A 26,578-nucleotide genomic window follows, 5' to 3' on the forward strand; every position below is an offset into this window, starting at 1 on the left:
ATGTTGTGTAATTAATTGGATTTTACATTCAATTACAGAGCCTCAAAATTGTACAAGTGCCGAAGTTGAGGAAAGGTACTTTGTAACTTTTCAGCACTATAATTGGCAATAGCTATGAAGAAAAATCTACTGGTTTGTTATATGGAACATTTAGACAACAGCAAGTTCACAATTGATGATGTATGCTTTGTTTTTGTTTTTAAATTATAAGTTAATGAGATGTCTTAAATTCACTTTATCTGACCAGCAAAATAAAGTCTTACTAGCAATTGACAATAGTCAAGTTTAGTTTGAACTGTTATTTGCAAACTTCAAAAACATCAAATTGTATATAGGGCACAGCACTATTTACCTGTCCCAGTTCAAAGTCACTGTTTAACAGAATTTAACAGAAAGGTGACTAGAGTTGAAACACTGGAGAGGGCTGTGTTAGAGACAAGTCCATAAAGGAAGGAAGAAGGAAAAAAATATTCCATGACCTCCCTATTTCTCTTCTATTTTCGAGTTGCCTAGTACAAACATTGTGAATTCCATCAAGAAACTAAGCTTCCAACATGGTACCTCTTTTTTAATAATACACTTAATTGGCTCAGGGAAGATAACTAAAGATGTGTATTGTAAAATAATTTCACAGCTGAGTAGTGTGTGTCTTGTGTTTAATTACTAATTAATATTGCATAAAGTAGGTGGTGTTGTTGGCATTCATTTTTAATTCAAATCGCCTGTATTTGATCACTGTGTTCTCCCTTTTAGAATGTATGACTTACCAGAATCATGTCTCTAAATGTTAAACTCAATATGGTGCAGCTATTTCCTTACCTTAACACACCAGCTGACACTTGTTCTTTCAATTGCGGCAAGAAGATTTTGCAGTACATGCTGTACCTGGTTTATATATTAATTTGATGATGGGCACTAAGAAGATCTAATAAAGTGAGACAGTGCTCCGATTATCAGTCCACTTCCTGCGTATGTAAATACTCTATTTACAGCAAGCCCCTGGGCTGCCTACATATTGCAATGCACAAGATTAGATCAAACAATTTGGACACAAGATGGCAGTGTTAAATCACAGATACAGCATGGATCTATTTTTCAAAGCAATTCCTTGTGTACACAGGGGTAATGACTGCTGTGTGTATTCCTGGGACGGCTTTGGTACATTTTATCCCAAATCAGCAGATGATGATATTTGTGATGGTAATTTTCATGGAGAGACTGTTTGGTCTTGGCAGATGGTGAAGATTGAAGCTGATTATTATGAGACAGCCCAAAATTCAAACCCAGACTGATTCCACATTTAATTATTCGGCTAACATCATCCTATATATTTTGAATAGTAAATGACTGTCTGCATTTACAAGGTTGATGATTCAAACTCTGGCTCCTACATTGAAGTATCCTTGAGTTTGACCAAAAACTATGCATGGCAGCTCTGTCTTCATTAGTGTATCAGTGGTGTGGATGTGGAGTGCTTTGTTCAAAAACAGCTGGAAAAAAACAATAAATGTGCAGTTAATTAAGCATATTATAGGTATTGTTTGCAGCAATAGGCAAGCATGTAAGCAACTTGTATCAAAGTGTAGTGTGATGATCAATTTGTGCAGATTACTAAGACTGCAAGGTTACATTTGTTTGTCATTGTTTATAGATTCACAGCAAAAAAATCAACATCTCAAAGCATTTCTGCATGTACTATCCTGATGTGTGAAGAAATAGTTGGGCGATCAGTCATCTCTGTATTAATAAAAAACACATTTTATTTACATAAATTACAAGAAAGCACAAACTGGTTCACCAAAATCTACATTAAAAACGTCTTGTATATATTACATTTAACAGATTTACTATAATTTACTCCATTGTTGCAAGTAGAATCTTCAATATAAACAAGGGCTATACGTATGCGACTTTATTGGCATCTCATTTAAAATCGCTACGAGTCAAAGAACAAAATAAAATAATTGGGACATTGTACTCACAGCACTTTGAGGACAACAAAGTCAGGACGATCATCTGTGTGACCTCTTTAATATCTGAGACACCTGATTCAGGACTAGTGATTATATAACTGTATACAATGTTTGGCAAAAAGGAACTCAGCTAATCTTCACAAAGAGGACGTTGTGGAGTCCACCACCTCTCGTCCGTTACACACTGTCGGAACAACATTGGAGGCTGATGCTGTAAAACATACAAAAAAACTCCTTAAGTTCACAACACAGACACAGACTGTAACATACACCACATGCCCACTGAGCTACAGCATTGTAAACAGCAGGGATTACTCTATGCTTTTAGACAAATTAGCAGCTTGATAATCAAGTAATGAAATATGGTGTTAATATCACATTTTCAGTTAATTGTCAAGAAACAGTGGGTGGCTATTGTCCTCTGATGACTGACTTATAAAAGTGACGGAAAGCTTCTGTACTTCATCTGGTTTTAACATTTTGCTTAATGAAAACAATGGAAAAACTGTTCTGCTCTTTTGGTTTTTCTGATCGGAACCATGCATGCTTTTTGAAAAAGTGGTAAATAGTAGAGCTGCAAGATCAGTTGACTGTTAACTGACAGTTAACCATTCCAGTAAATTTTCAACAAAAATTGCATAAATTCAGTTCTCAACCCCTCAAATGTGGACATTTTCTGCTTTTTACCTGCTTTGTATCATATTAAACTGAATATCTTTTGGTTTTAGACTGAAAAAGACATTTTAACTAGGATGGATATTTTTCACTATTTCTTGACGTTTACTTGACCAAACAATTAAAAAATAATCAATCATCAGTGAAAGTAAAGGTGTGTTGCCAGTCTAGTAGGGAGGATTTGAAAGCCAATGCTACAGGTGTGAAAGAAAAGCAGCCTGAAAAAGTGATACAGTTCTTATAAAGAATGTAATAACATGACCTTTCAATAAAGTTATGTGTTTTTACCACCGTTTTTGTATAAAAAATAGCCAAAGTGTTACCGTTGTTTATCACTTGGTACCTTGAGAGAAACTGGAGCCTGGTCCAGTGGTGACGCTGAAGCGGGTGGTGGCCACTCGGAGAGTACAGACATTCTTCTGCGGCTGGAACAGGATGATGTGGACCTTGGGAGCGAAGAGGCAGCCCAATACCACCGACCCACTCAGACTGACGGAGATGCACATGGTGGTGGTCTGCACCTGGAGGAGGAAAGAGAGGTGAGAAATTCTCTCTTGAAAAACAAAACCATGCTTATGTAATAGGGAGTCTGGCTTTGAGCTCTTGCTCCTGCAGCTGCTGTGTTTTTCACAGATATTACTCAGTGATTTCAGTTGTATGTAACAGAAAAGTAAACTCACATTTCCGGATGAATGTTGAGAAAATTTGCCAATGTTCATTTCACACCAGTGTCAGCTCTAATGTTCACCCACAGACCAGGTTCCAGTGTTAATGTGTCTATTTTCAGTAACATTTGTGAATTTAAAACATGCTTATTCAATTGTTTGTTCATCCATAGAGCTGATATGGCTCTTAGGGGAAGGTTCTTAACAGCAAGACAGTGTTATATTGAGGTTATGGATCATTTGCTGTACAAAAATCTCCACAAGTAAGAGATTCAAAAGCCAGAAAAGGAATGATAAAGTCCTCCTTTCATATTCAGAATCAAAGCCAGGTGTGACAGAGGAGGAAGGAGGATGCCATCAGTTAGGGTGCTGAACAGAGGTGTTAAGCGAACTGTTTATTTGCTTGTCAATCAACTGCTTAACCCTCACTCCTTCCCCCCCATCACCCTGCCCACATCGTGAGATGTGTCATCGGTCTGCTGCTCCTTCATTTCCAATCTCTTCTCAGCTATCTTTTTTTTTCTTTTTTTTTCTGGATAACAAGATACAGCCATGCATCGTGTGGTGTGAGGCAGGTGCATCCTATTTTCACAAGGCACAGCAGGTGTCTGTCATCACCCAGAATGCTAATGTTGGTATTAAAATAATGGGGCTCCAAGTGTTGCGCTGTGCTGTTCTGCAACAAAGATAACAAAGATAATACGATAATAGTGAGACATCAGCATCCATTAGATGGACAGAGACATAACTGACTAGAGTCAGGTTACACAATCATTATTTGCAGAACTGTATAATAAGAAGTATATAATATATATGTAATTAAATGTTTATCAGTATTATTCTAACTATCGTACAGTACAAACGTGCTTATTACTGGCATAGTATTGATTAATTATTAATGAATTATATTATTATAGGGACTAACTGAAAATTTTGTCTGTAGAAAAAGATTTAACCTTAACATATTTGATTTATGTTTACACTGTAGTGGTCACTTATATAAGGTTATAGTTTACCATGTAATGTGAAACAACTACATCACTGGATTTATGTCTGTCTTTCATGATGTATTGCTGGTTGCCATGTGCAAAGAATTCAACATTAAGATTCACCTCATGCCACCTCTGAAATACAGTACACACACCAACATTCTCAGGTCCTGGGTTGAGAGGTAAATTCACAAAAGAATCTACCACCTTACCATTTTTCCTGTCTGTCTGACCTGTGTATTTGAGGTAAAATACATAGGCAATGTGACAGTTTGTACATAATAATCTGAGCAATACGGATGTGCACAGAGGTTAAATGTCCTCTACTGACTTCAGAAATAGTTTTGAATAAAACAGGGGACAGTACTGCATAGGAATGACCTGTTAAGTGGTTTTAATAATTCACAAGATGTTACTTTGGCAGAGCAAAGGACAAGGAATCTGCCTTTGCAGTAATATATTTCCAGATGTCTTCTGCTCGTGTGTGTTGAACAGCATGTAGAGCATGGCCACTGTGGTTTCTTCTCTGTCTCTGTTCTGTTTTAGCTCCTGTGAAGGTATTATTTTATTTCACAAATACAACACTGCTGCTTCAGATATAAATAATATCTGCTGCGTTCAAGTAGCATCGTTCCTCCAGAGAACCTCAGCGAGGAGATGAGATTCTTCCTTTTATTGGGCTTCCCGCTGTACATTTATTGAAAAGCTTTATTGGATCAGCCAGCCACAAGCTAGTCTTGGTAGGCTGGCACAGAAAAAAAATCTACAAGTAATTCACTGAGGGGGACCTGTGTGTGACTTATGAGATTTCACAAGTGGAATGATGTCAGTCTGTATTCTTTTTTAGCCTATTGTAATTAGAAATAAAACATGTGAATTACGTTCATGAGCATCGTTGGTAAACAATATGAATATGTCTTTGGTATAAAAATGAATGTCATGTCTGATTCCCTCTTGTCTCATCAGCTGATCAGGACAGTGTACCACTGTATCTGTATTTCCTCTACTAATGCTGCACTGCTAGATTTATTAATAAATTTCCTCTAGGGGTACTTCTTGGTGCAACTCTTATTGAACACTGAGAGCTGACACTCACATTGTGTGTTAATGGAATCTATAACATTCTAAAACTAAAGATAGTATGGTTTTCAAAACAAGAGAGCATCAACAGACTGGTCTCCCCAAAAATTCCTCTTGTATTTGTACATCTAGGGTGTTTTGGTGTGAGTTGCCAAATTTAAGAGATATCAAATGTAGAGATATTTGCCTTCTCTTGACTTGACAGCAATGTCTCTTACCAGAAATCATGACCTGATTATTCAAGATAATCCACAGACCTGACTGTGAAGAGTGTCAGACCAGCACCCATCAATCGTATCACTGTGCAGAAGGCAGAGTGCATCTACTCATAGATGAGAGGCTAGCTTACTAAGCTAACGTTAAAGCTCAGCTGAGCAGGACGCCACTCATGTTTACATCCCATGCTGTAACAAACACAAGCCTCTCATCAGTAAGAACATTCATGCTTCTTTTGCACAGTGATACTTTTGGGGCTGATCAACTGGTAGAAAGTAATGTTTTACATGAAACTGCTCATAAGGTCTGTTGATTAGTTTGAGTAATGGAGTCGTGATTTTTTTTTTTTTTTAATGCATTATTGGTGAACTGAGCTAAGTTCCATCTAGTTTCATCAAAGCACCAGATATATTCAAAACAAAAACAAAACAATACAGATGGATAACTATAACTAATCCAGTGTGGATATGGAACATGGAATTTTGATTTTTGGACTAATTCTCTGAATTAATAGCTGTTAAGAATGATTTCAGGAAGGGTTGATCTTTATTGATACATTAGTGTGACGTGCAGCAGTTATGAGTCACAGGAAAGATTTTTCTCTTTCAGTGTCTGTACAGTTCACTATTTTCATAGAAGTGCTGTGACTTTTGGCAGCAGTAGTTGTTCAATCAGTTGTGGTTGCTGCTGAGATAAGATGACCAGCAATGGAATATGAGAAGTCCCCTCTCCCTCAGGGTGCGCAGAACATCTTTAATATTTCATATGGTAATCAAATGTGTTATTCGTGGCTCAGTAGAACGTATTTAGTTTACTTTAACATTTCATGACAGACCACAGTCAAATCTGTATTTGTTATTCAGCTGGAGATATGCATCAGGCTGTGACAACAATTTCAAAAGTGGTGTAAAACTAGGAGAACACTGGTAATATGTCGCTGCCTGTGAGAAAGCTAGGGACCCTGTGCCAAGTCAGTTGCCTCAGTAATTATTTATCGGTCGAAGGGAAGTTTTGCGTCTATCTGATGAGGCCGTATCCGATGGCTGTGAATTGCTCGTGTTGCCTGGAGGGCCTGGAGGAAGGGTTCCTCTGAGCCCTACTGCAGTCCCAGGACAGAGGGCACAGCTGGGACGCAGCATCACAGTCTTTCACGCTCTATTCAGCATAGCTACGCAGAGGGACACACTGGGACGCTCGGTTCCCTTAAAGCCCTCATGGTCTTGCCTGCCTTCTCCATGTTTCTGCAGAGGCAGCTGTGTCAGGGGATTCCTCTTGTCTACTTCTCCCTTCTGCCTCTCTCACTGTTCAGATCCCAGGTGAATAAAAAACGCACTCAGGCCACCCCTTTCTCTGAAGTTCCATCAATTTGATGTTCATTGTGTTCCTGTATGTACAGATGACCAATAGTATCCATTTAGCACCCAAATTCAGAAACTGAAAACTAACTATCTATCCAACCCAAACCCTATCTAGCTATATAACAGTGGAGTAAAATGGAATTGCTTTGGGTGGAAGGATAAAATTACTTCCTGCCATAACTTTTTATTTTAGGGGAGAAGTGAAGCAGTGTTTTCCCTCCATTTCACAAGTTAATATTAACCACTCTGTATGTGTGTCTTGTTCTTAGAAATCCTAGAGTACCTTTTGGCAAAACACTACGTAAGTTATTACCACCACTAGAACTGGGGCGTTGTTGTAAAGAGTAAGATATTTGTCAGCCTGTTACTTTGGTCCATGACTTGAGCATCCATATTTTATAATCTTCACTTCATTAATATTTAATGTTTGAAGGTAGAACAAGGCTGTTAAAGTTCTTGTCTTAGAGAGCGCCTGACAAGCATAAGTATGCTGCTAATTATTGAGAGTTAAAGCAATACAGTTATTAAAGAATATATACCGGTACTTCTGAGCGCCATGGGTAACACAGATCCTGCTGAATGCCAAATCAATATTAGCTGATGGTAGCTTGTGATACCCTGCATATAAAACCCAAATTCAACCCCATAAGAAGTTATTGTCTGCAAGGATGTATTCTGCTCAGATTAAGATCCTGAAGCCACACGAACAAATAATTAAAGACAGCTCATTACCACAGCATGTATTTTGAGGAAAGTATAAAGTAACATTTCATTGTTATGAGAAACTTGTAGTGATTATTTAAACTTTGCTCCATTCTCATGAAGCATGTATAACTGAAACTCTGACCTTAACTCACCCTGTAGTCACTGGCAGTAACGTAGAAAATAGGCTGGAAAGCCAGCCAGATGATGCAGGTGGTGTACATGGTGAATCCGATGAACTTGGCCTCATTGAAGTTCTCGGGGCATTTACGTGTCTTGAAGGCGTAGACCGTGCAGAGGATAATGAGGATGCAGTTGTAGGTGAGAGACACAAGCATGCTGGAGTCCTTGCTGTTACACTTGAGGGTGACCACGTCTCTCCTCTCTGGACTCACTTCCTTTCTCACCCCGGGAGCCTCCACCAGCATCCAGACCACCACCACAACTAGCTGACAGGAGATCAGAGCGCCACAGATGGCGACCTGGGAGGCTGGGCTGATAAATCGAGGCCGCTGGGCTCCGTCCTTCACCCCGCTGAAGATCCGAGCGATGCGATTGGTCTTAGTCAGGAGGGCTGAGTAGCACACAGCGAAGGAGGTGCCTAAGCCCAGCCGGCGCAGTGTACAAACTGCCGTGGACGGTTTGGCGATATAGATGAAGGTCATGCTATAACACATCAACACTCCCAGCAGAAGAATGTAGGAGAGCTCACGTCCACTTGCCTTCACCACGGGTGTCTCATTGTGTTTAAGGAAGAGGCCAATGACAAAGAGCGTACACATCATCCCTAGACAGGAAATGGTGACGGGTCCAATGGCCCAGGCATCTTCCCAACGGATGTACTCCTCTGGCAGATCGTAACAGCCTGTCAGGTTGGCCAGTGGCCATTGTCCAAAGCTGCAGTCAGCACAGGTGAACTCATCCTGCAGATACTGGTAGGGCTGACAGGGGATACAGATCCAGCAGCACACATCTCCAGGCTGCATGCTCTTGACTTCATTTTTCCTGCAAGGGTCACTGCACTGTGAGGTTGGTGCAACATGGCCAGCCCAGGGGATCAGGCTGGTGTTCAGGGTCAGGCTCTGAGCCCAGTAGCCAACCTTTTGGTAGACATAGCGTCCACCTTCTTTGTGGTAGTGGAAAATGTTGTAACGGCCGAGGCTGTCCCCGAAGGCATCAAATCGGACTACATTCTCTGTGTCTGGTGGACGAAATGGTGCTAAGGGTGAAAAGAAGAAAGAGCATGTTAGAAAACAAGGTGTAAAGGGGCATTGTATAATTACACTAAGAAAAGTGCCAAAATGAAAGCAAATCATAGACATCAACATTTCAGAAACACAAGGCTGTGCACCATGAGCTGATAACTTACAAAGCACGTTTCTCATTTACCTTTTTGCTTATTTATGTGTCTCTGCTGACTTTTTTATTTCCACAGTCTACAGTGAACAGTAACTGTGATGGGACACAGGTGCAAATTGTCAATTTACATGATGGAGCCACAGTTTGAGTCCATTTACTTAAATGGAAAAAAGCTCTGGGACTGAACACTAATGGGAAATCCAGACAGATGGCACCTTAGATGAAAAAATGTTTAATTTTCTTTATGAAATAAAGGCTGAAATGAGGCACCACTAACCAACTATCACTGAAGTGAGATGAAGCAATGCAGGATTTCTGAAAACCTGTGTTACTAAGGGCTGAGATTAGTGATTATCTCCACAACTGATTAATCTGCAGATTGTTTTCTCAATCATTTTGGATACTCTGTCTTTTTTTTTTTTTTTTTTTAAAGAAATTCCTGAAATATTGTAGTTATTATTTTTTATTAATGAATATAATGATAATTGCCATTATGTTATATATTATTAGATATTGGAATAGCTTATCAGTAGCACTAAATCTGCATCAACCTATCATTGTTTTTTACTGTTTATAGTTAGATGTCCACCTGTTTTTGTGTGTTGTCTCCTTAGGGTGTTATTGTGCCTGCAGGGATTGACTATTTTAAGGCCTCTTATCCAATTCGGTCTCTGGATAGTAAAATCCTGTGGGTATTTGTTTTTTACCACAAATTGTTGAAAAACAGAAAAACACAGCTGGATGAGAGTACAGCGATACACTTCTATCTCCCATCAATGAAAATGTCAGTATTTACATAAATGAAAGGATAAGACAACAGAGCTTAGCTACGAACCTGAGAGCTTTTTAATTTGTGGGTCTTTTGCAATGTGTTGGTGCACTGATACAAATACTGTTACATCAGTCGTTCAGTTTTGTGTTGCAATTTGTGTAGACAGGCAGAAAACAAGTCATGTTGGCGTGATCAGTATCTAAAGTGTTCGAACTGAAGAATCCTCTCTGTATTCACACTTGAGCCAAGACACATGAAAAAAAAAGAGCCTCTGAGGAAATAGTTTCATCTTTGCAAATTAAATCATTACAGAGCTTATCTGCAGCTGCAGTGTATAAACACGTAGAATTACTCTTGCACTAATTCAACATTTTATTTGAATTGGTAAAATGAATCTAAATTGATATAACCTAATTTGGCAGCATACAGTATGCGCAGAGTGCACTTGGGGAAATTAAATTATATTGTATCGAAGTTTTACACAGATGACAGAATAATGAGAAAAAGGGAGGCTGCTTTACATCATGTAAACGGTGAGAGACTGTAATAATATTTCTTTATCAAGATTTTACTCACCCTCAAACTTGACCTTGAGAATGTAGTCCCTGTAAAACTTTCTTCCATTGCCAGGTTTGAGAGCTTCACACACCTTTGTGGAGTTGGGGCATAAGGCCTGCCTCATGTTATGTAAAGCAGCAGCCATTGCATAGACAGCATTCACTACAAACATAATCTTAGATTCTGGCTGAAACTGAGCTTCCCGGAGTGTGTGCTTCCCACAGCTCAGATCATGGAGGCTGCACTGGAACTGGTTCTCCCAAAACTCTCTGAACCAAGGATTCCTGGTGTTGTTGTAGGGGTGCAGGGCAGTGAAGTAGTCATTAAATTGGGGGATCGGATAGGAAGCCAGTTCAATGGTGAACGCACCGTCAGCCACAGCCTCGCTGCCTCTCACCACGCTCTCCTGTGCTCCCCAGCCATCGCTGGCCACCCAGGTGAAGGTGACATTCATTCGGTTGGCTGCCACCAGCAACTCACGGGCGTCTTCACTGCGCGTGAACAGGATGACTACCTTGGCGTTGGACTTCTGTTGCAGGGACCGAATCACGTTCTCATAACTCCAGCGGCTCATGGAGCGGCTCACCTTTGCTGATGTGGCGATGCAGATCTGACGGGCACGAGCCTCCTGCTGGAAGGCATCAATGCCAGTCTCGCCATAGTCACCTTCAGACGCCACCGTCGATACGTACGTCCAGTTGAAGTAACGCAGGATCTCCGCCATGGCCTTGGCCTGGTAGAAGTCAGGGGGCACAGTGCGGGCAAAGTAGTCATAGCGGGTCTTGTCGCTAAGCTTGGCACTGGTGGAGGCGTAGCTTATCTGAGGGATCTGGAAGAGTCGCAGAAGGTTGGCCACCTGGAATAAGTGAGAGACACGCCAGTGATTATGTCGGTTATTTGAATCAGTCATTAAGGGCATTGTGAGTTTTGCAAGCATGCCATTTTGATATATTAAGTGGAAAACTGGCAATCAACCTATTACAGTTCACACAGAAAACGCACACCTGCCAACTGTGGGAATTGCTTAATTGCTTATCATTAAAATAATTAATGAGACTGGCTACACTGCATTGTTTTTCCCCTTGCAGATGCAATTAGTCTTACCCCATTCAGACTCCCATTTTTTCACGGGATCCCTGCTGAGCCTTTCACAACTTCACTCTCCTGCTGCCAAAGTGGTGGGATCCGGCATTTAACAATCATGGGGATAAGATGTCCAGCTCATTTTCCCTGATCTGTCATGCTGTCATTGAGGTTAACCAAAAATTACGGAGGACTGAGTGACCACAGGTGTTAGTCACAGTGGATAGAATTCACTGTACTACAAAAAATAACAGATTTTCCAAAAAGTTCTTGCTCTGCTTCAGAGGGGAAGAGAGAAGCAGACAGGAAGAGACGGAGAGGGGCTGAAGGCAGGGATTTGAAAGTGAAAGGGAGTCAAAGTATCAAAGAATCTTTGAAACTTTGTGTTTTCGGTGTAATAGGTTTTGTCAGTGTCGTGACACCGTGCAGAGTCTGCAGACGCAGCTACTGACTGGCTTTTGCTTCAGGCACATCTGTGGAGGCCTACAGGGAGCTGGTCTGATCAGTCAAAAGAATGCCAACCTAAATCTGGTTGACTTTAATGCCAGCTCTCACACCAGCACACTCACGGCAGAGACATCTTGAATGCCAATGAATCACTTCAGAGAAAGTCAGACAGGTAATTCACAGTTGAATGCATCCTTTAAGTGTTTTTTTTATAATTCCTACAATGTCAAGTGTGATAAGAATGATGTGATCAGTTAGGAGCAGGCAATTCAATCTGCTGCCCATTACCCAAATAATTGTCACATTTTTATAACAATGGATTTCTACAAATTATTCCTAAAACCCTTTACAATTAGCCCGTTTGTTTGAAGATCAGCCCTTTTCAGGACAATATTTACAGTTTCTACCAATGATTACATTTTTGGCAACAGCATTACCTGATACCTCATTGAAAGAGAATGAAATTGAATATTTCTGGTTGTCTCCTAATGCTTTTATACTGTAGCGTGGGAGTAACAGGTTGTCATTGATATGATTAAAAAAAAAAAAGACTGAGACATATTTTGGGGGGAGGAGAAAGCATGACTTAATCACAACTGAAAGGCATCCAAGTAGTAAAACCAGATAAGAGACATGTAATATGATGTGTTAGTATTAGGCAATGTAAACAGTTTATTCCTGCAGCCAGCATGCAAATTGCAGGTGCAGAAAAAATAGTAAATTACTTCATTTGGATGGAAAACATCAGCCACCATATTTTCAAACATAGACCAAATGCACCAGTGCAGAAAAACAGACTGGCAAAGTCAAATGACATCCACAGACGCGTCATTGATTAGTTTGTATCCCCACTGAAAAGCAGCACAGCATTACATTGAGACATTACGGTAAATCTGGTGTGAGGTGCTTCAATTGATTTTTTTCATGGAATCTCTGTTATTGTGCAGGATCAGAAAGATAAATATTAAATGAGCCAATAGCAGTGATTTCCAGACCACTAGATTTATTGGAATTAATGAGAGAACTTTACACGGAAAAATGAAACACAGCAGTAGAATCAAAAGAGGCTGGACTCAATTTTTTAACACCACCCAAACAATGTCATACTGAGGCAATGCTGAACAGATTTTCCGATTACTTTAGAGCTATTTCTGACTCGTCTGTGGTGTAGCAACTGGAAGAAAAAAAAATGTAATGAAAATCTAGATTGTTGAAACACATGAGTGAGCATTTCATATCAGTTCAAAGGTTGGCTTCCCCTGAGATGTCCAGGTCAGCTGGAGAAACCCTGATTATGCAGACAGGCTAATAATCACATTCCCACACAAGAATCGTCTCTCTCCTTAAACTGCCTTGACAGCCTTTCTCAACATGTGGTGAAACAGCTTGCAGCAGTCCGCTTGGTCTCTTATGAATAAATCAGAGTATGATCTAGAGTGGCAAGTGGCACATAAACACTATCTGATTAATCCTTGTCACATAACTCAATGTCATATTAAAAAACTCCAAAACCCATTCCCATCAAGATACATTCTCAAGTGGGTGTTCTCCATAATTTGTTTTTAATTGCATATTTATACTTTTCATCACAAAGGATTTGTGTAATATATTGAGGCCAGTCCAATCCTTGGGTTTTGTAGTGTGAACTTGGAGTGAACTGACCTAGTCGTTAGCTTTAGCCCCCACAAATGTCACATAACAAAGTATTCACCAACTCTAACGTTTATTTCAAGTCCACAGAGGGAAAACAGCATGTCGATGAAAAAGATCACGTGCCAATTGTAAACAATAGATGACAATGTTATGAATGTTACTGACTGACAGTACAGACACAGTGCCCCACAGGCTACCATCTGTGATCCCAGTGAGGCAATGATTTTGCCTCTGCGAGAAATGGACAAAATTTTAGGGCTTCTGTCATAACCAGCAGAATATTCAGGCAAAGACTTCTTCTCCTGAGCGTCAGTCATTATCTACATTCATCTACATTCAAATTTGCAACTTGGGAAGCAAAAAACAAAATTTCATCTAATCATTATAAACAGACATATGAAGGCAGATTAATAAGCTAATAGTCATCATGATTGAATGAGAGTGATAGGTCCTAAGACTGCATTTTTGTCACTGCAATCTGACTCTTTTCTCTCCACATGGACTGTTTACCTGCATGCAGCCAAAGCCTGCTCAAACATGATTGGTCAATACTACTGTGACTATGACAACCAGAAATCTTATGATACCGAAATCTTGTCCCTTGTCCACAGAGACTGCATTCATATGCATTTGAAATATTTGAATTTCCCTCTTGAACAACATTTTTGATGTGACTTGAAAAGGGGAAATCCCTGACTACAAAGCCGTTAACATTGTCATTACATCATGTGAAATGAATGAAAAATAGAGGTTCTCTGATTTCCGAGGCTCCTTCAAAAGCTTTATGTTAGAGAAGCAATGCCTCTATAGAAGAAAAGTAATTGCGTTTAGAATTTTATTTTGCAGACCAGAAATGTGTGTTTGTTTTAACAATAATTCGTATTTTAGAAGGTCATATAACCCTGGTTTAAAATCACAACCTGTTCAGAAACAACAACCTGAAATGATGGTAGTGAGAGGTCTGTAGGAGATGTAATTTAGAGCCTGATATAGGTGCTTGAGGATTATTGGTCAGATACATGCTGACTGAACAAAGAGGATCTTAAAATAACTTAATGACTTCATAAAATTGCTGTGATAGACTTTTTAATTTTTTCATTTTTATTTTAAGGAGTGTGGATGCACTCTGGTTACCGTTGCCATGTTTTACCACAAAGGCAGTCGGAAGGGCTGAGAGGGGCTCCTGTAGGGAAGATAGAGGAGGTTCTAGTGGGATTTGAAACCAGGCCAGTAAGAGAACATGTGATTCTTAAGCTGACGTTCTTAACCATCTCTGAGCATTAGGTCTTTCTACACAAAGAAGGCACAGAGCACACGTTGTATTAATATACTGCCACATATAGATACGACTTCCCAAAGACAAACTGCATACAATTTGAACCTTCACCTGCTCATTTGATAATCAGTTGGTTTGTTAATATTTCAATTTGTGGAGCCTTGATCTGCACTTTAATATACTATTATAAACTATTATATGAATATGCTCATATGTTGCTGGCATAGTTGCGTTAATCTGATTATTTTCACAGGTACAACACACATTCATGCTGCTCAAATTTGGCAATGCTTGCGGTAGCGAATGACTAATTTCTCTGCAGGGTATGTAAGGGAGCTCTATGCCAGTTGTGTAATCCACTTACATGTGGCTTATGGAGGTTATAAAGCACAGTGCCAGACATGTCACCAGTACAGTGGGCTTACTGGAAATCATTATGTAGATGTTCACATTGCTTATATGAAAAGCTAAGGCTGTTCCACCTGCCAAAGCCTGTGATGCCGCTACATTAAGATTGTGGAGATCACATGGGAGCTTTGTCATTTTGAGGAGTTATGGTTATCATCATCAAAAACAATAGGTAGATAATATGAAAATAATAATGTGAAAATACATTAAAGCAATGGGTGGAACATCAATTCAAATGAAACACCTACATTTGTAACGCTCACTATCTATTAAAAAGAGATTTCAAATGATTAAAATGGATTAAAACATTAACATTCACACTGCATAGTATCTAGGGTGCTGTTGTATATAAAATGGCATTGTCTGTGTACATATGAATTGAACTGTTTGTAACTTTTCACCTAATTCATATAAAAAAAAAAACATAAATTGTCTGAGAATAGAACCCTATGGCGCGCCTTTGTGAATGCCCATAAAACTGGAGACAGCCATCAGTGACAACAACTTGCGTTCTACCACTGAGATAATTTGCAACAACTACAGAAGTATGTGATTTACTGAAATATTTCTTGTGTCATAATTTCCATAGTTATGCATATTAAGTGTTGAACCTTGCACATCCTTGCTTGTGAATGACTGAGCTTTTTTAGGACGCCCCTTTCATACTCAATCCCAGTACTATCATCTGTTACCGTTAGACTCTTTTCATGGAAGCACAAGGTGTATAGTATAATAACTTTAATAATGGCTCCTTTCTAGTACAGCCTGAGCTATCAAGCTAAGTCATTCTAGGGCATATCAGTAAGGGAACATGCACATTATCTGAGCACTGGAAATGGAATGCAGACATCATTAGTTTTATTGTTCCACCTGTGCTTCTCCTGCTTTCAAAAGTTTTAATATCCACAGTGAAATGTTCTGAACAGGTTTTTTTTTTTTTTTTGAGCTCTCCATGTTTACAAAAATCAATGATGTTGTCGATGCAAAACATTACATATATTGCCTTTGTACTGTTTTCAACTGAATATATGCAAAAAATGATTATTACACTTGTTTTATTTATGATTTACATGGCAACCCATTTTTTTTTAATTGGGGTTGTATTAATTCAATAAGATAAGGTTTGGTGTCCATTACACTAAACTAAACTTGGTATTTTTGTGACATGTTTTGTGCTTTTAATGTTTATAGTACTGAAAACAACTAAATGGTCAGCCTTGTCTTGCCATTCTTATTTTCATTTAAGCACAGAGGACAAGAGGACGGTGATAGAATCAGAGTTTATGAACAAAGGTACTCTGAACACTGATAGACTCACTCTTGTTACACCCTGCAGGAACTGTCACTTGCATGTGATGTTTCTTTTGATTCTTTCTTAAGAATATACTGCAAGAAGATATGACAGAGGTTTTTGCTACGCGGTGTGGCTAACAGTCTCACACTTTCAGTTGTAGGGATCAGCATGCATCAGACAGCACCTTATTTAATCAAGACAATTAAGAAGTGGACCGGTGTGGCTTTGCACTGCAGGCTCTGTTACTGAGCAGATTACTGTGAAAGTGATTTCCGCCCAAGCTGTGAGAGCATACAGGACCTGGTAGCTGCATTTGACACAGAGACAGCGAGTAACAGGATTGTTCTTTTCAGCTGTCGTATACTGTTTCCATAGAGATACCCCCAAGGCACCAGCCAACACCATGAGCTAGAATAACTCAGACTGCCCATGTGAAATGTCAAAATACAGTTGTGTAACACATCACAAAAGCTATTCATACAAGATAAAAAAAAAAAAGAATTGATAAAAGTCCAAGGTTTGTTATATTTTTCACAAAAATTGCCAACGTGGTGTTTGAGTTTGTAGTTAAAAGGGTTGCAGTGGTACACCATGGTGCGATCATTGACAGTTGGACATTTTCTTTTTTGCTTTGCTGAATTTTACTGGGTAAGTGTCACTGAATAATATTCCGTGTTTATATCATGATTCATGTCTGTCAGGACATAACGTATTGTGAAATTATAATGAAACATTTGTTTAACCAAAAAAAGCATTCCGTTTTTTATTCCTTTATTGGCCATTATAACTGATAGAAATACAACCCCAATTCCAAAACAGTTGACAGGGACACTGTGTGAAATATGAATAAAACAGACTGTACTTGTTTGCACATGCTCAAAAACACCTTTTAATACCATTCCACAGTTCAACCAGGTTAACTGGAAACAGGAGACAGTATCATGGTTGGGTATGATACTTGAAAGGCTCAGTTGCTCACAAGCTAGGCTGGGGTTCACCCCCATTTGAATTGCATGTCCAAAGGATGTTACTACATGGGCTCCGGAACACTTTGTAAAACCTTTGGGAAACACAGATTCATTGCAAATTATTTGCATTCTGTCTTTATTTATGTTTTATACAGCATACCAACTTTTTAAAAAGGGTTGTAATTATGATGTAATGTGTAGGCACATTTTCTGAGATGGTTATTGCACCATGAAAATCTCACATGAGCCTACTTATATAAGCTAAATGTGCTGTTCTTATACTTTTTTTGATCTGTCTGCTTAACATACTGTTGAATGGGTGAGAAATTCAAAAGAGTGAGAAATGAATAAAAAACTGACGTGAGGAGGACACAGTTGGGGCAATAGTCAAATAACAGAGCAAGAGATATATGGGGACAGACTCAGGAGAGTGTCCTGGTCCAGGAAATATCAGGCATACTTTGTAGAGATGTCATGATTTTTTCTACATGAAAAACCCATCTGCTCCTCCCAGAAGACTGTCTCAGTGTGCTTCAACAGCAATAACACTGTATTCCCAGAGCAGCAGTCCTTAGCTCCACTCAGTATCACACATACACAGTCCACTGCAGTGCCCCGCAACACACAAGCAAACACATGAGGAGCAGACATGCATGCACATCATAGCATAGTGGATAGTTAGAGCATGCCATGCATTAGATCTTTATTAGTATATTTCTTATGATTTAGTTGCTTGGCAACAGCTTAACAGGCTTGAAAAATGAACTGTTTGACACCTAGAGCAAGGATGTTTTTGATTGGGACCTGCCCCCTCATTCTGCAGGATGATATGATGTTCTTTGTGCTGCAGAAGTCTTTCAGAGGCCCCAGAGTCAAGCAACCATTCAGACTACACCACATGTTAAGATGTGGCTGCGCCTCCATTCATTTACAATGTCAGGAGCTTTTGACATGTACTTGCCTCCATTCATATCATTCCTTTCCTCTGTGACTCAGTGCATTATCGTCTCGCTACAATCGGCCCTGTTCTGTCAGACATCACAGGCATGCTCAGTGTGATCAAGCAGGAAAGTTAAGGTTAACTGAAAATTCACATGCATGACGAACCAAAAACAGGAGTGCAGCTGACTTTAACCGTCATCGAGTTTGTGCGGTGGACATTATATGTATTTCTACTGCACAAATAGTGCGTTCTGCCAAGCCACTGAAGAATCCAATCGCATGTGAATTATTCAAGATTTTTGAAGCACGTTCTTTACTTTTTACCCATGAATAATGCATTTTCACTGCATGGCTTTACTGATATGTTTCATCGTTATTGTTCTCTCTTGCATGGATTCTGTCGTGTGTGTATCCATGTTTAAATCCTTTGTATGACTCATGAATGCTCTAGAGATTGGCACTGTCTACCTGCATATGAAGACAATTCTATAAATGAGGTTGTTTGTGGATATTTTTTTTTTTTTAAATACAAGAGATCCTTCTCATTAATGTATTATTCTGTTCACACAGTTGAGTCTGCAAATGTCAAGCAGTGTGTTGATATCAGGATCTATATCCTCAAATTCCATTTTGTGAGTTTCTCTCATTAATCAGACAGTGTGCTAAAATATTCCATTGAATTCGTAAAGGTGCCATTACACAATAAAAGTGTTCAATCCTAAAACCCCAGAACAAGCCAGGTTTCTTCCTCCAGACAGCATTTTTTGTGCGCTGTTCTGAAAGATTAGAGCAGGTCATTTTTTTTAATTTTTTTTATTGTTTTCAGATTGGTTCCAGAAATTTCCTCTATCCATGTTTCATGCCTGAGAATAATTCTTCAGTGAGCGTTTCAGTATTTGACATTCCAGAGGTGTTGTTCTTCTAATGCGCCCTGGTGATTATGATGTTTTTCCTGGGGGATGCTCTCTCACTAGTGAGTCATGTATAGCAGCAAAGACAGCGGTCGGGATAACAGAAGTGGAGTCCCTTCCATGTTTTAATCAGAAGCCAACCCTGAGGCTAGATGTTCCTGGACTGTAATTGTGGAATATAATACATCTCTGATTAACCCACGCCTTTAGGACACCTAGAAGTAATAACGCTAATGTTCCCTCTTAAAGCAGTTACATTCACGAGAATTCATACCCTGGCTGCAGACCGACAGTGTTTTGAAGATTGTTTATCATTTAAGCATGTTTTGCTTTCAGTATGCAACATTACCGCAGAAAATCTTGTGCTGCAGGTAAATGTGTATCTTTGCACATGAATGAAGATGTTGAATGTAGTGAACATGTCATCACAAGGTCATTACTCACCTTGCACCGATAACCTGCTGTTTAAATAGACCACAGGGAAGATGTTCACTGCTTAACATTTGAATCACATAAATATTTCCACCAGCAGATTCATTCAAATTGTCCAGATGGCTTCACAGACTTCCCTCTGACTGTTTAAGATTCAGGCTTTTGATTCTCGAATGGTTCGACGCCATTCGATGCCACGTGACACACTCCATCTCCCCAAACCCCCCACCAACCCGTGATCGTATCTGCTCATCACTGTCTCAGTGTTTCTGTGAAACATGATCTCTCATATGATCCCTCTACATCCTCTGTGCGACAGGCACACCTTTGCCAAACCACCAGACAGCGCGGCAGCAACCGCAGATGGGGGAGACGGGACCTAGCCTGCGAGAGCGTTATAGAACTTCGCCTCCACACTTAACTCAATCTGTGCCCATGTAACGCCAGCATGGCTAGGCCTGCAGCCAGATCCACCCCCGTATCTGCGATAGTCACACCACAACACCAGCAGCACAGCAACACGCTCCTTCATTGTGACAGATTTAGACAGCACTCAGCGTTCTCACCACCTGTCGGTTCACCATGTTCCACCATGTCACCATGGCGATAAGGGCCTTTGGACCAGTATTGCAAGTTGTCCTGTGACTGCCTTGCCTTTTGGTTGGAATACACGCATCTGACTTAACCGCCTGCCGTTCACAGAGAAGGGGAAGGCACAGTAGCCTCTCACAAAGGCAGTCTGGTTCACTCAAAAGGTCTGACTGGCTTTAGATTAGGTACAAATTAGGTGGCTACAAAGGACGGATACATTGTGTAGAGATGGTATCTGCAGCACAGAAATGCCACACACTTGCATGCTCCAAATGCATATCTTTGTCTATTTACATTGCCCCCGAAAACACAGCTGCACATGTTAACAGATACACATACCAGTCTTGTCTGATATGGCAAATTTCTAAAACATTGGGAAGATGAAATTAGTTCCAAGCAAAATTTCCGTGATATCTTTTGCAGGACATAACTGTCTGATCACAGCTAACTTTATAAGGTAGTATTTAAAGAATAAGGTACGAACCCATTTACAGTTCCAGGCAATGTGAGCGTTGTTGTTCAACCAGCCAGAAATACCACGAGCTAGCAGACCTCATAACATGAAACGCATTACAATATAGAGGGTAATTCATGGTGAGAAAGGGATCTGTGTCCTGTGGCGCACTCCTACTGATGAGGAAGATTCACTGAGAAGCTGGGGCAGACCTCAGACCTCTGGCTCGTAATAGCACATCCATAAATTACCACAAGACAAGGACGCTCCCTGAGGAGCCCCAGATGCAGGGTGTCACTAAAATTACAGCTCGTTTATCAAACCCTTTATTTCCAAACTCTCCTTTTCACCAGGAATCCCAATATAGGTGTTCTGAATCCTCCTCTTACATCATCCCCAGGAGCTCCCTGCCTGTATAATATACTGTACTTTATTTTTGGCATGTTTATTGTCAGTAGAAAGGTTAAAACAGAGTTCCAGTACAAACATGGAATAGCAAACCTAACTTACTTTAGTCATTTGAATTAAAGAAGATATTTTGAATTATTTTCAACACTCTGGTTAGATTAACTAAATATGGACAGGATTTTTCTGCACCATCTTGAGAAAACATTTATGTAAGGGCATACACTAAAGCAGCTATTCACTATGATTAATTTATTGTTGGTGTATCAGTGCTAACATGTCTACTGCTGGCCACTGTCCCCTACAAATTATGACTAAAAACTATGGAAGGATGCCACCACCAGCGGACTGTCCTGAAATATCCCGTGGGGAAAGCTGCTAACAGCAGACTGCCGCACGCAGAGGTTCCTACAGTATCTATGGTTTATCAATCATCTGAAGCCAATTATTATATCTGGGTGGGCAGAAGTGTGTTCCTTTCTTCAAACAAGCAGATATCTGGAACGCGAGGCTGTGGGTCTCGAGTGAGGTGAACCATGCTCTTACGCCGAGACAGCAGACACGGTCCTCTGGCTGACTGAGCCGGGATGATGAGTTAAAGTTAATGCCCTACGACATGTATATTTGTAGATTTTTACAAAGCTCAGTTCCATGTGACACACTTATCTCCTTTCACAATGACTTGAAATTACACTGATGTGGCAGCCATATTACGGCTGAATATTCGGAGACCCAATTAGCAGAGCTTTCATCGCATCAGCTTGCTGCTGCTGCTGCTGCTGCTGCTGCTGCTGCTGCTGCTGCGGCTGAGAGTAATCATGCCGTCACTAGTCATCCTGTCAGACCGTCCCGAGCGCAACATCTGTAGCACGTCTGCCTCTGACAGGACTGCAGCTCAAGTGTGAATTACCAGGAAAGAGAAAGAGATCTTCTAAATTAGATCAGCCAAGCATATGGGCGTACAGGTAAACAGATCCTCATTGCGTAACCGATACTCATTAGGTCCCTGTGTTAACATCGCACAAGGGGTGATTGCACATGGTACTTAAGTCTAAATGGACAGTTATATGACCATCCATCACACTTTCACGCCTGCTTGTTCACTCTCTGTCTCTCTCTTTCAAGCCCACAGTAGCTGCTGATGGTTAAATGCACATTCTGTAATTGCTGTCTGAAAAGATTAATCTGGCTTTTGACAAACTCATTTCATGACATAAAACAAAGATGATCTTCAAGACAAATGTAAAGTTAATTATGTTCCCCACACGTCCCCACCCTCTCTCAGTTGGTGTGTTTTATTCCTACCTGAATGGAGACATCGCTGTAGGAACCTCCTATGACCCCAGAGATAGCCAGAGGGACGTCATCATGGATGGCGTAGGAGCCGTCGGGGCACGTATACTCGCTGTCGTCGACTTTGGTGAGGGAGGCCCGGACAAACTCTAGAGACTGCTCCAGAGCGTAGGTGTCCTTAGAGCAAGTGTCCAGTATATGAGCTCCCAGTTTGATCCCAGGCAGGATGCGTTCATCCTTGTTGATTTCATCTAGTGCCAGCAGCATGGCCTCCAGTCTCTGGATCCCCCTCTGAGCATTGATCTTCCCACAGTCCTCTGCGCCCTCACCCTTCTGGTGCACAGGGAACAGGCCGCCAATCATCAAATCTCCGTCCAAAGTGATCTCCCTCTTGGAGTCAGTGTTATAACTTACCGCAGGCAAACCCTGGGGAGCCTGGGCAAAGAGAGACACACAGAAGCACAGCAGGCTGAGGTGGGACAGCCAGAGGGGTCGGGGCACAGGGCGCACCCCCGACACAGGGGATTTCCCCACTGACATATCCCTGGGCGAAACAAGGTCAGCGTCCTGCCTGTGATTTCTGGTCAGCGACTGGTCAAGCTTTGAAGAAAAGAACAACCAGTGTTTTTATTCTGACAGAGGCCATTTACAGCATCAGTGCCATCCTCTTCGTCCCTTCTCTTCTTCAGAGCTTTTTGTAGATTACAGCCTGCGGATCAAACAGAGAGAAATTCAGTCACAGCCTTTGAGCTGGAGCACAATGAACCCTTTGTTTCTCACACACATTGTGGCTGCCAGGGACCGACTCGTCCCATAGAAAGATTTGACAACTGTACAAATGGGTAAATATTTGTGTCTTTTGATGCCTCTTGATGATGGATGTGACACACAGGACAGAAAGAAATAAAGACATGTCATTACCAGCAGCAACCAAACATGCTACTGCACAACTGAAGTAAACTCATGAAAGAGATGAGTCTAATTTGACAAGACAGCTCTTTCATTTGGTTTATAGTAAACACAAGGACAGTTACCATCAGAAGTGTTTTCTGTTATGTAGAAGGAATCTCGAAGAGGCACATACCGTATATAGAACTGTATTATATGGAAATAACCAGTAAAATGTTGGCAGAAGCTTGAGGACAGAGTTCACCATCAGAGCACAGTTCACTGAGTACAACACAAACACCCTCCAAATGGTTTTCGTGTCTTTTCAAGCAGCACACGGTTTAACCGTCATTGTGAAAGGCTTCATTCAGTGTGTGTGTGTGTGTGTGTGTGTGTGTGTGTGTGTGTGTGTGTGTGTGTGTGTGTTTTATTTTGAACTCTCTTTTGCGTCCTATCATGTCGTCTATCTGAGATCAAGTTGCTCCCCTTCAGATGATGGTAGAACTCTTTTATAATCACATGTGCACATGCTCCGGCACACCGAACCTCTACAGAGATAACAAATGGTGTCCCTGAGGAACATTTTGTCAGACCACATCAACTGCTCACACATGCATACCCAACAAAAAAATTATGCACAACAAAAGCAAAAACCACATTCAAATAAAATGAGATAAAGTATTGAATATTTCAAGCGCACCGACTTAGCGAGATTTCATCAACAGCTACATAAACTCATTCCTTTGTTCTGTTGTCTGTAATAAGATAGATCATATATTTTCATTACACAGTGAGATGCAACTGTGAGCATTTCCCCAAGCTAAAAAAAAAAACATGTAAGAAAAACAAATGTGTCTCATTCTCAAAAGCAAACTCTGGAAACGCACTGCAGAGTGAATGCCTGTCCTCGAGTAATGAAGGCATTTACTGTTTGTGTTCATTTAAACTAGTAATAACAGAAAATTGATCTGCCAGGTCAGACGTTAGGGCTAGAAGCAAGAAAAGTTAGGAAAAACTTAATGGCATTGAAGTTACTGCAAAATAGAGGTGACAGAAGTGACAAGAGATTTGCTTTGGGAATAAGTGAATTCATTCAGCAGCACAATCTGTTAAATGAATACAGTTTTTTCCAAAATGTCAAACTACTCCTTTAAGTTGAATAACACTGAGGAAGTAATTGTGCTTCACAGCAAACCTGTGTTGCAGCATTCTCCAAAACAACTTAAATAGATGGGGACTTATCTTAAAACTTAAAAAGGAAGCTTAAAAAAAGCATTGCTCCATACATCTCACCTGGCATAATCCAAGTGTCCAGAGGGCTCAAGTTAAAAAAAAAAAAAACAGATTTGCAAAGATTTTCATTTAAACCCTTTCTTAAGCCGAAACCTCGCTTTAGCTGCTAAGCCAAAAGTGTTAGCATGCACCCCGTCTGAAGAGGGTGCACAAGCTTGATGATCTCATTGTAAATAACATCCTTTCAAATAAACTGATGGAACCATTATATGTTTTTTTCTTTCCGTTGCTTTTCTAGCCTTTTAAAACAAGTCCCCTTCTTTTTCAGGTATTTAGGATAATGCTACAACACTCTGCTGCTGTGAAGCTCCAGAAATGTTTTGTCGACTACAAAATTTCACACAACTTTTCATCAACATGAAGGCGAGTAGATGACGACTGAATTGACCTTATGAAAGTCATTTGCCTGAAATAGTACAACTACAGTAGAGATCAGTATGATACATCAAATGTGCTTTTTGCAGTTACTCAAATGTGTCATAAGTGTAGCATCAGTACTGTGCCGGGCCACATCCCTATTTAATGCTAAAGCTGATGCAGTGCGTGTATGGATTAACAACAGAGGAGTCGCAGGGTTATTGTTCAGTCCTGGTGTCAGTCCCCACAAATCCCAGAGGCTTAATTAAGCAGAGGGTTGAATGTGGGAGAAGTTTATCGCTGTAAATTATTGAGCTTAGAATGATCTCTCACATCCACTGTCTCAACCAGACAAGTTGGCCGACAGACAGTAATTAATTGTATTGATGAGAGATTATGAAACCACAGCAGGGGGATATTAAAATGCACACTTCTTTCTTTCTCTTTCAAACTGACCTACCTATTAAAACATCGTATAGCTCTCGACAGGAGCCAGACTGCAGACCATGTTCTTTGGGGGTTTTTTTTCTCTGTTTCTATCTTGTCTTTCTCTCTCTCTATAGTCTCTCTCACCCTGTTGTTTCCATGGAAACTTGCCAGTAGATGGAGAGGGTGAAGAGGTAGCAGAAGACAGACCAGGACAAGTGGACCGGTCTGGCCATGCATGGTGTCAGACTGGTCCTGTGGGAGAACCGGGAAGCCTGTTCTGTTAACTGACCGAACTGATCCAACTCCAGTCAGAGCTTTTCATGTTCTTCCTTTTAGACACATCCCAAAAAGAACAATGACTAAAGCCTCTGCTTCAAACCACTGACGTGTTTAGATATTGCTTCCAGTAGCCTATCTATGATCCATCGTTATTGTTACTTGATTTGATAAATAATTACCACTTTAGAGCTGCTTCTGGTGCAAACACTGCAGCCTTTTAATAAGAAATAAGATGTGACATGTTGCATTACATTTGATGAACCATCAGTGAAACTTAAAAGGGCTTTTTTTTTTTTTTTCCTTCCACAAAAAATAAGTGCGTGGATGTCAGACTTTCCATTTTCTCCCTCAGCGGCTTGTCAACAAGTGAGAGTCCATTGCAGCAGCCGGCACATATGGGCTAAGTCACAGCTACTTCCCTGGCATACAAAGGCAGACAAGCGAAGGAGCACAATTGTGTTCTACAAGAATGTTCTGATGTTCAGGGAGTGTATTCTGGCTGTAGTGCAGCTCTGCAGCGTGTGAAACATTGCCACACAAGTCATAAATGCCCAAATGGGGAAAAGAAACAAAGAAAGAAGGCTGTAAGCTGACCAAATGTGATTATTTGGAATAGCTTTATGCAGTGACAGAAATGGCAGCAATAACAGCGCTGAAGCACTTAAGCACACAGCCTCAAGAGGGAACGGTGACAAAAGGATTTCTGGCTGACACATCGTCAGTCTCCTCCCATGTCGTGGATTCCCAAAGGAGGCCTCCATCTCACTGGTGAACTCTTTCTCTCTGTCTTCGCTCACTAAACTCCAGTATACAACCCATTATGATACC

At 40.5% G+C, this 26,578-nt stretch overlaps 1 protein-coding gene across 3 annotated transcripts in view; it reads right to left on the bottom strand.

Annotated features, from left to right (window-relative positions):
* Positions 1 to 1,736: 1,736 nt before the first annotated feature.
* grm2a (glutamate receptor, metabotropic 2a) overlaps positions 1,737 to 26,578 on the bottom strand; it is a 33,891-nt gene continuing 9,049 nt past the window's right edge. For all 3 annotated transcript variants that reach the window (XM_037100661.1, XM_037100660.1, XM_037100659.1), the window contains 5 exons: positions 22,517 to 23,213; positions 10,366 to 11,203; positions 7,814 to 8,877; positions 2,992 to 3,169; positions 1,737 to 2,184 (listed from right to left, as the gene is read on the bottom strand). In XM_037100661.1, the coding sequence (XP_036956556.1) occupies positions 2,111 to 2,184; positions 2,992 to 3,169; positions 7,814 to 8,877; positions 10,366 to 11,203; positions 22,517 to 23,044 (2,682 nt within the window). In that variant the 5' untranslated portion in view covers positions 23,045 to 23,213 and the 3' untranslated portion in view covers positions 1,737 to 2,110. The remainder of the gene's footprint in view (positions 2,185 to 2,991; positions 3,170 to 7,813; positions 8,878 to 10,365; positions 11,204 to 22,516; positions 23,214 to 26,578) is intronic.

The sequence above is a fragment of the Acanthopagrus latus genome, chromosome 6, assembly GCF_904848185.1.
Source record: "Acanthopagrus latus isolate v.2019 chromosome 6, fAcaLat1.1, whole genome shotgun sequence".
Lineage (NCBI taxonomy): Eukaryota > Metazoa > Chordata > Actinopteri > Spariformes > Sparidae > Acanthopagrus > Acanthopagrus latus.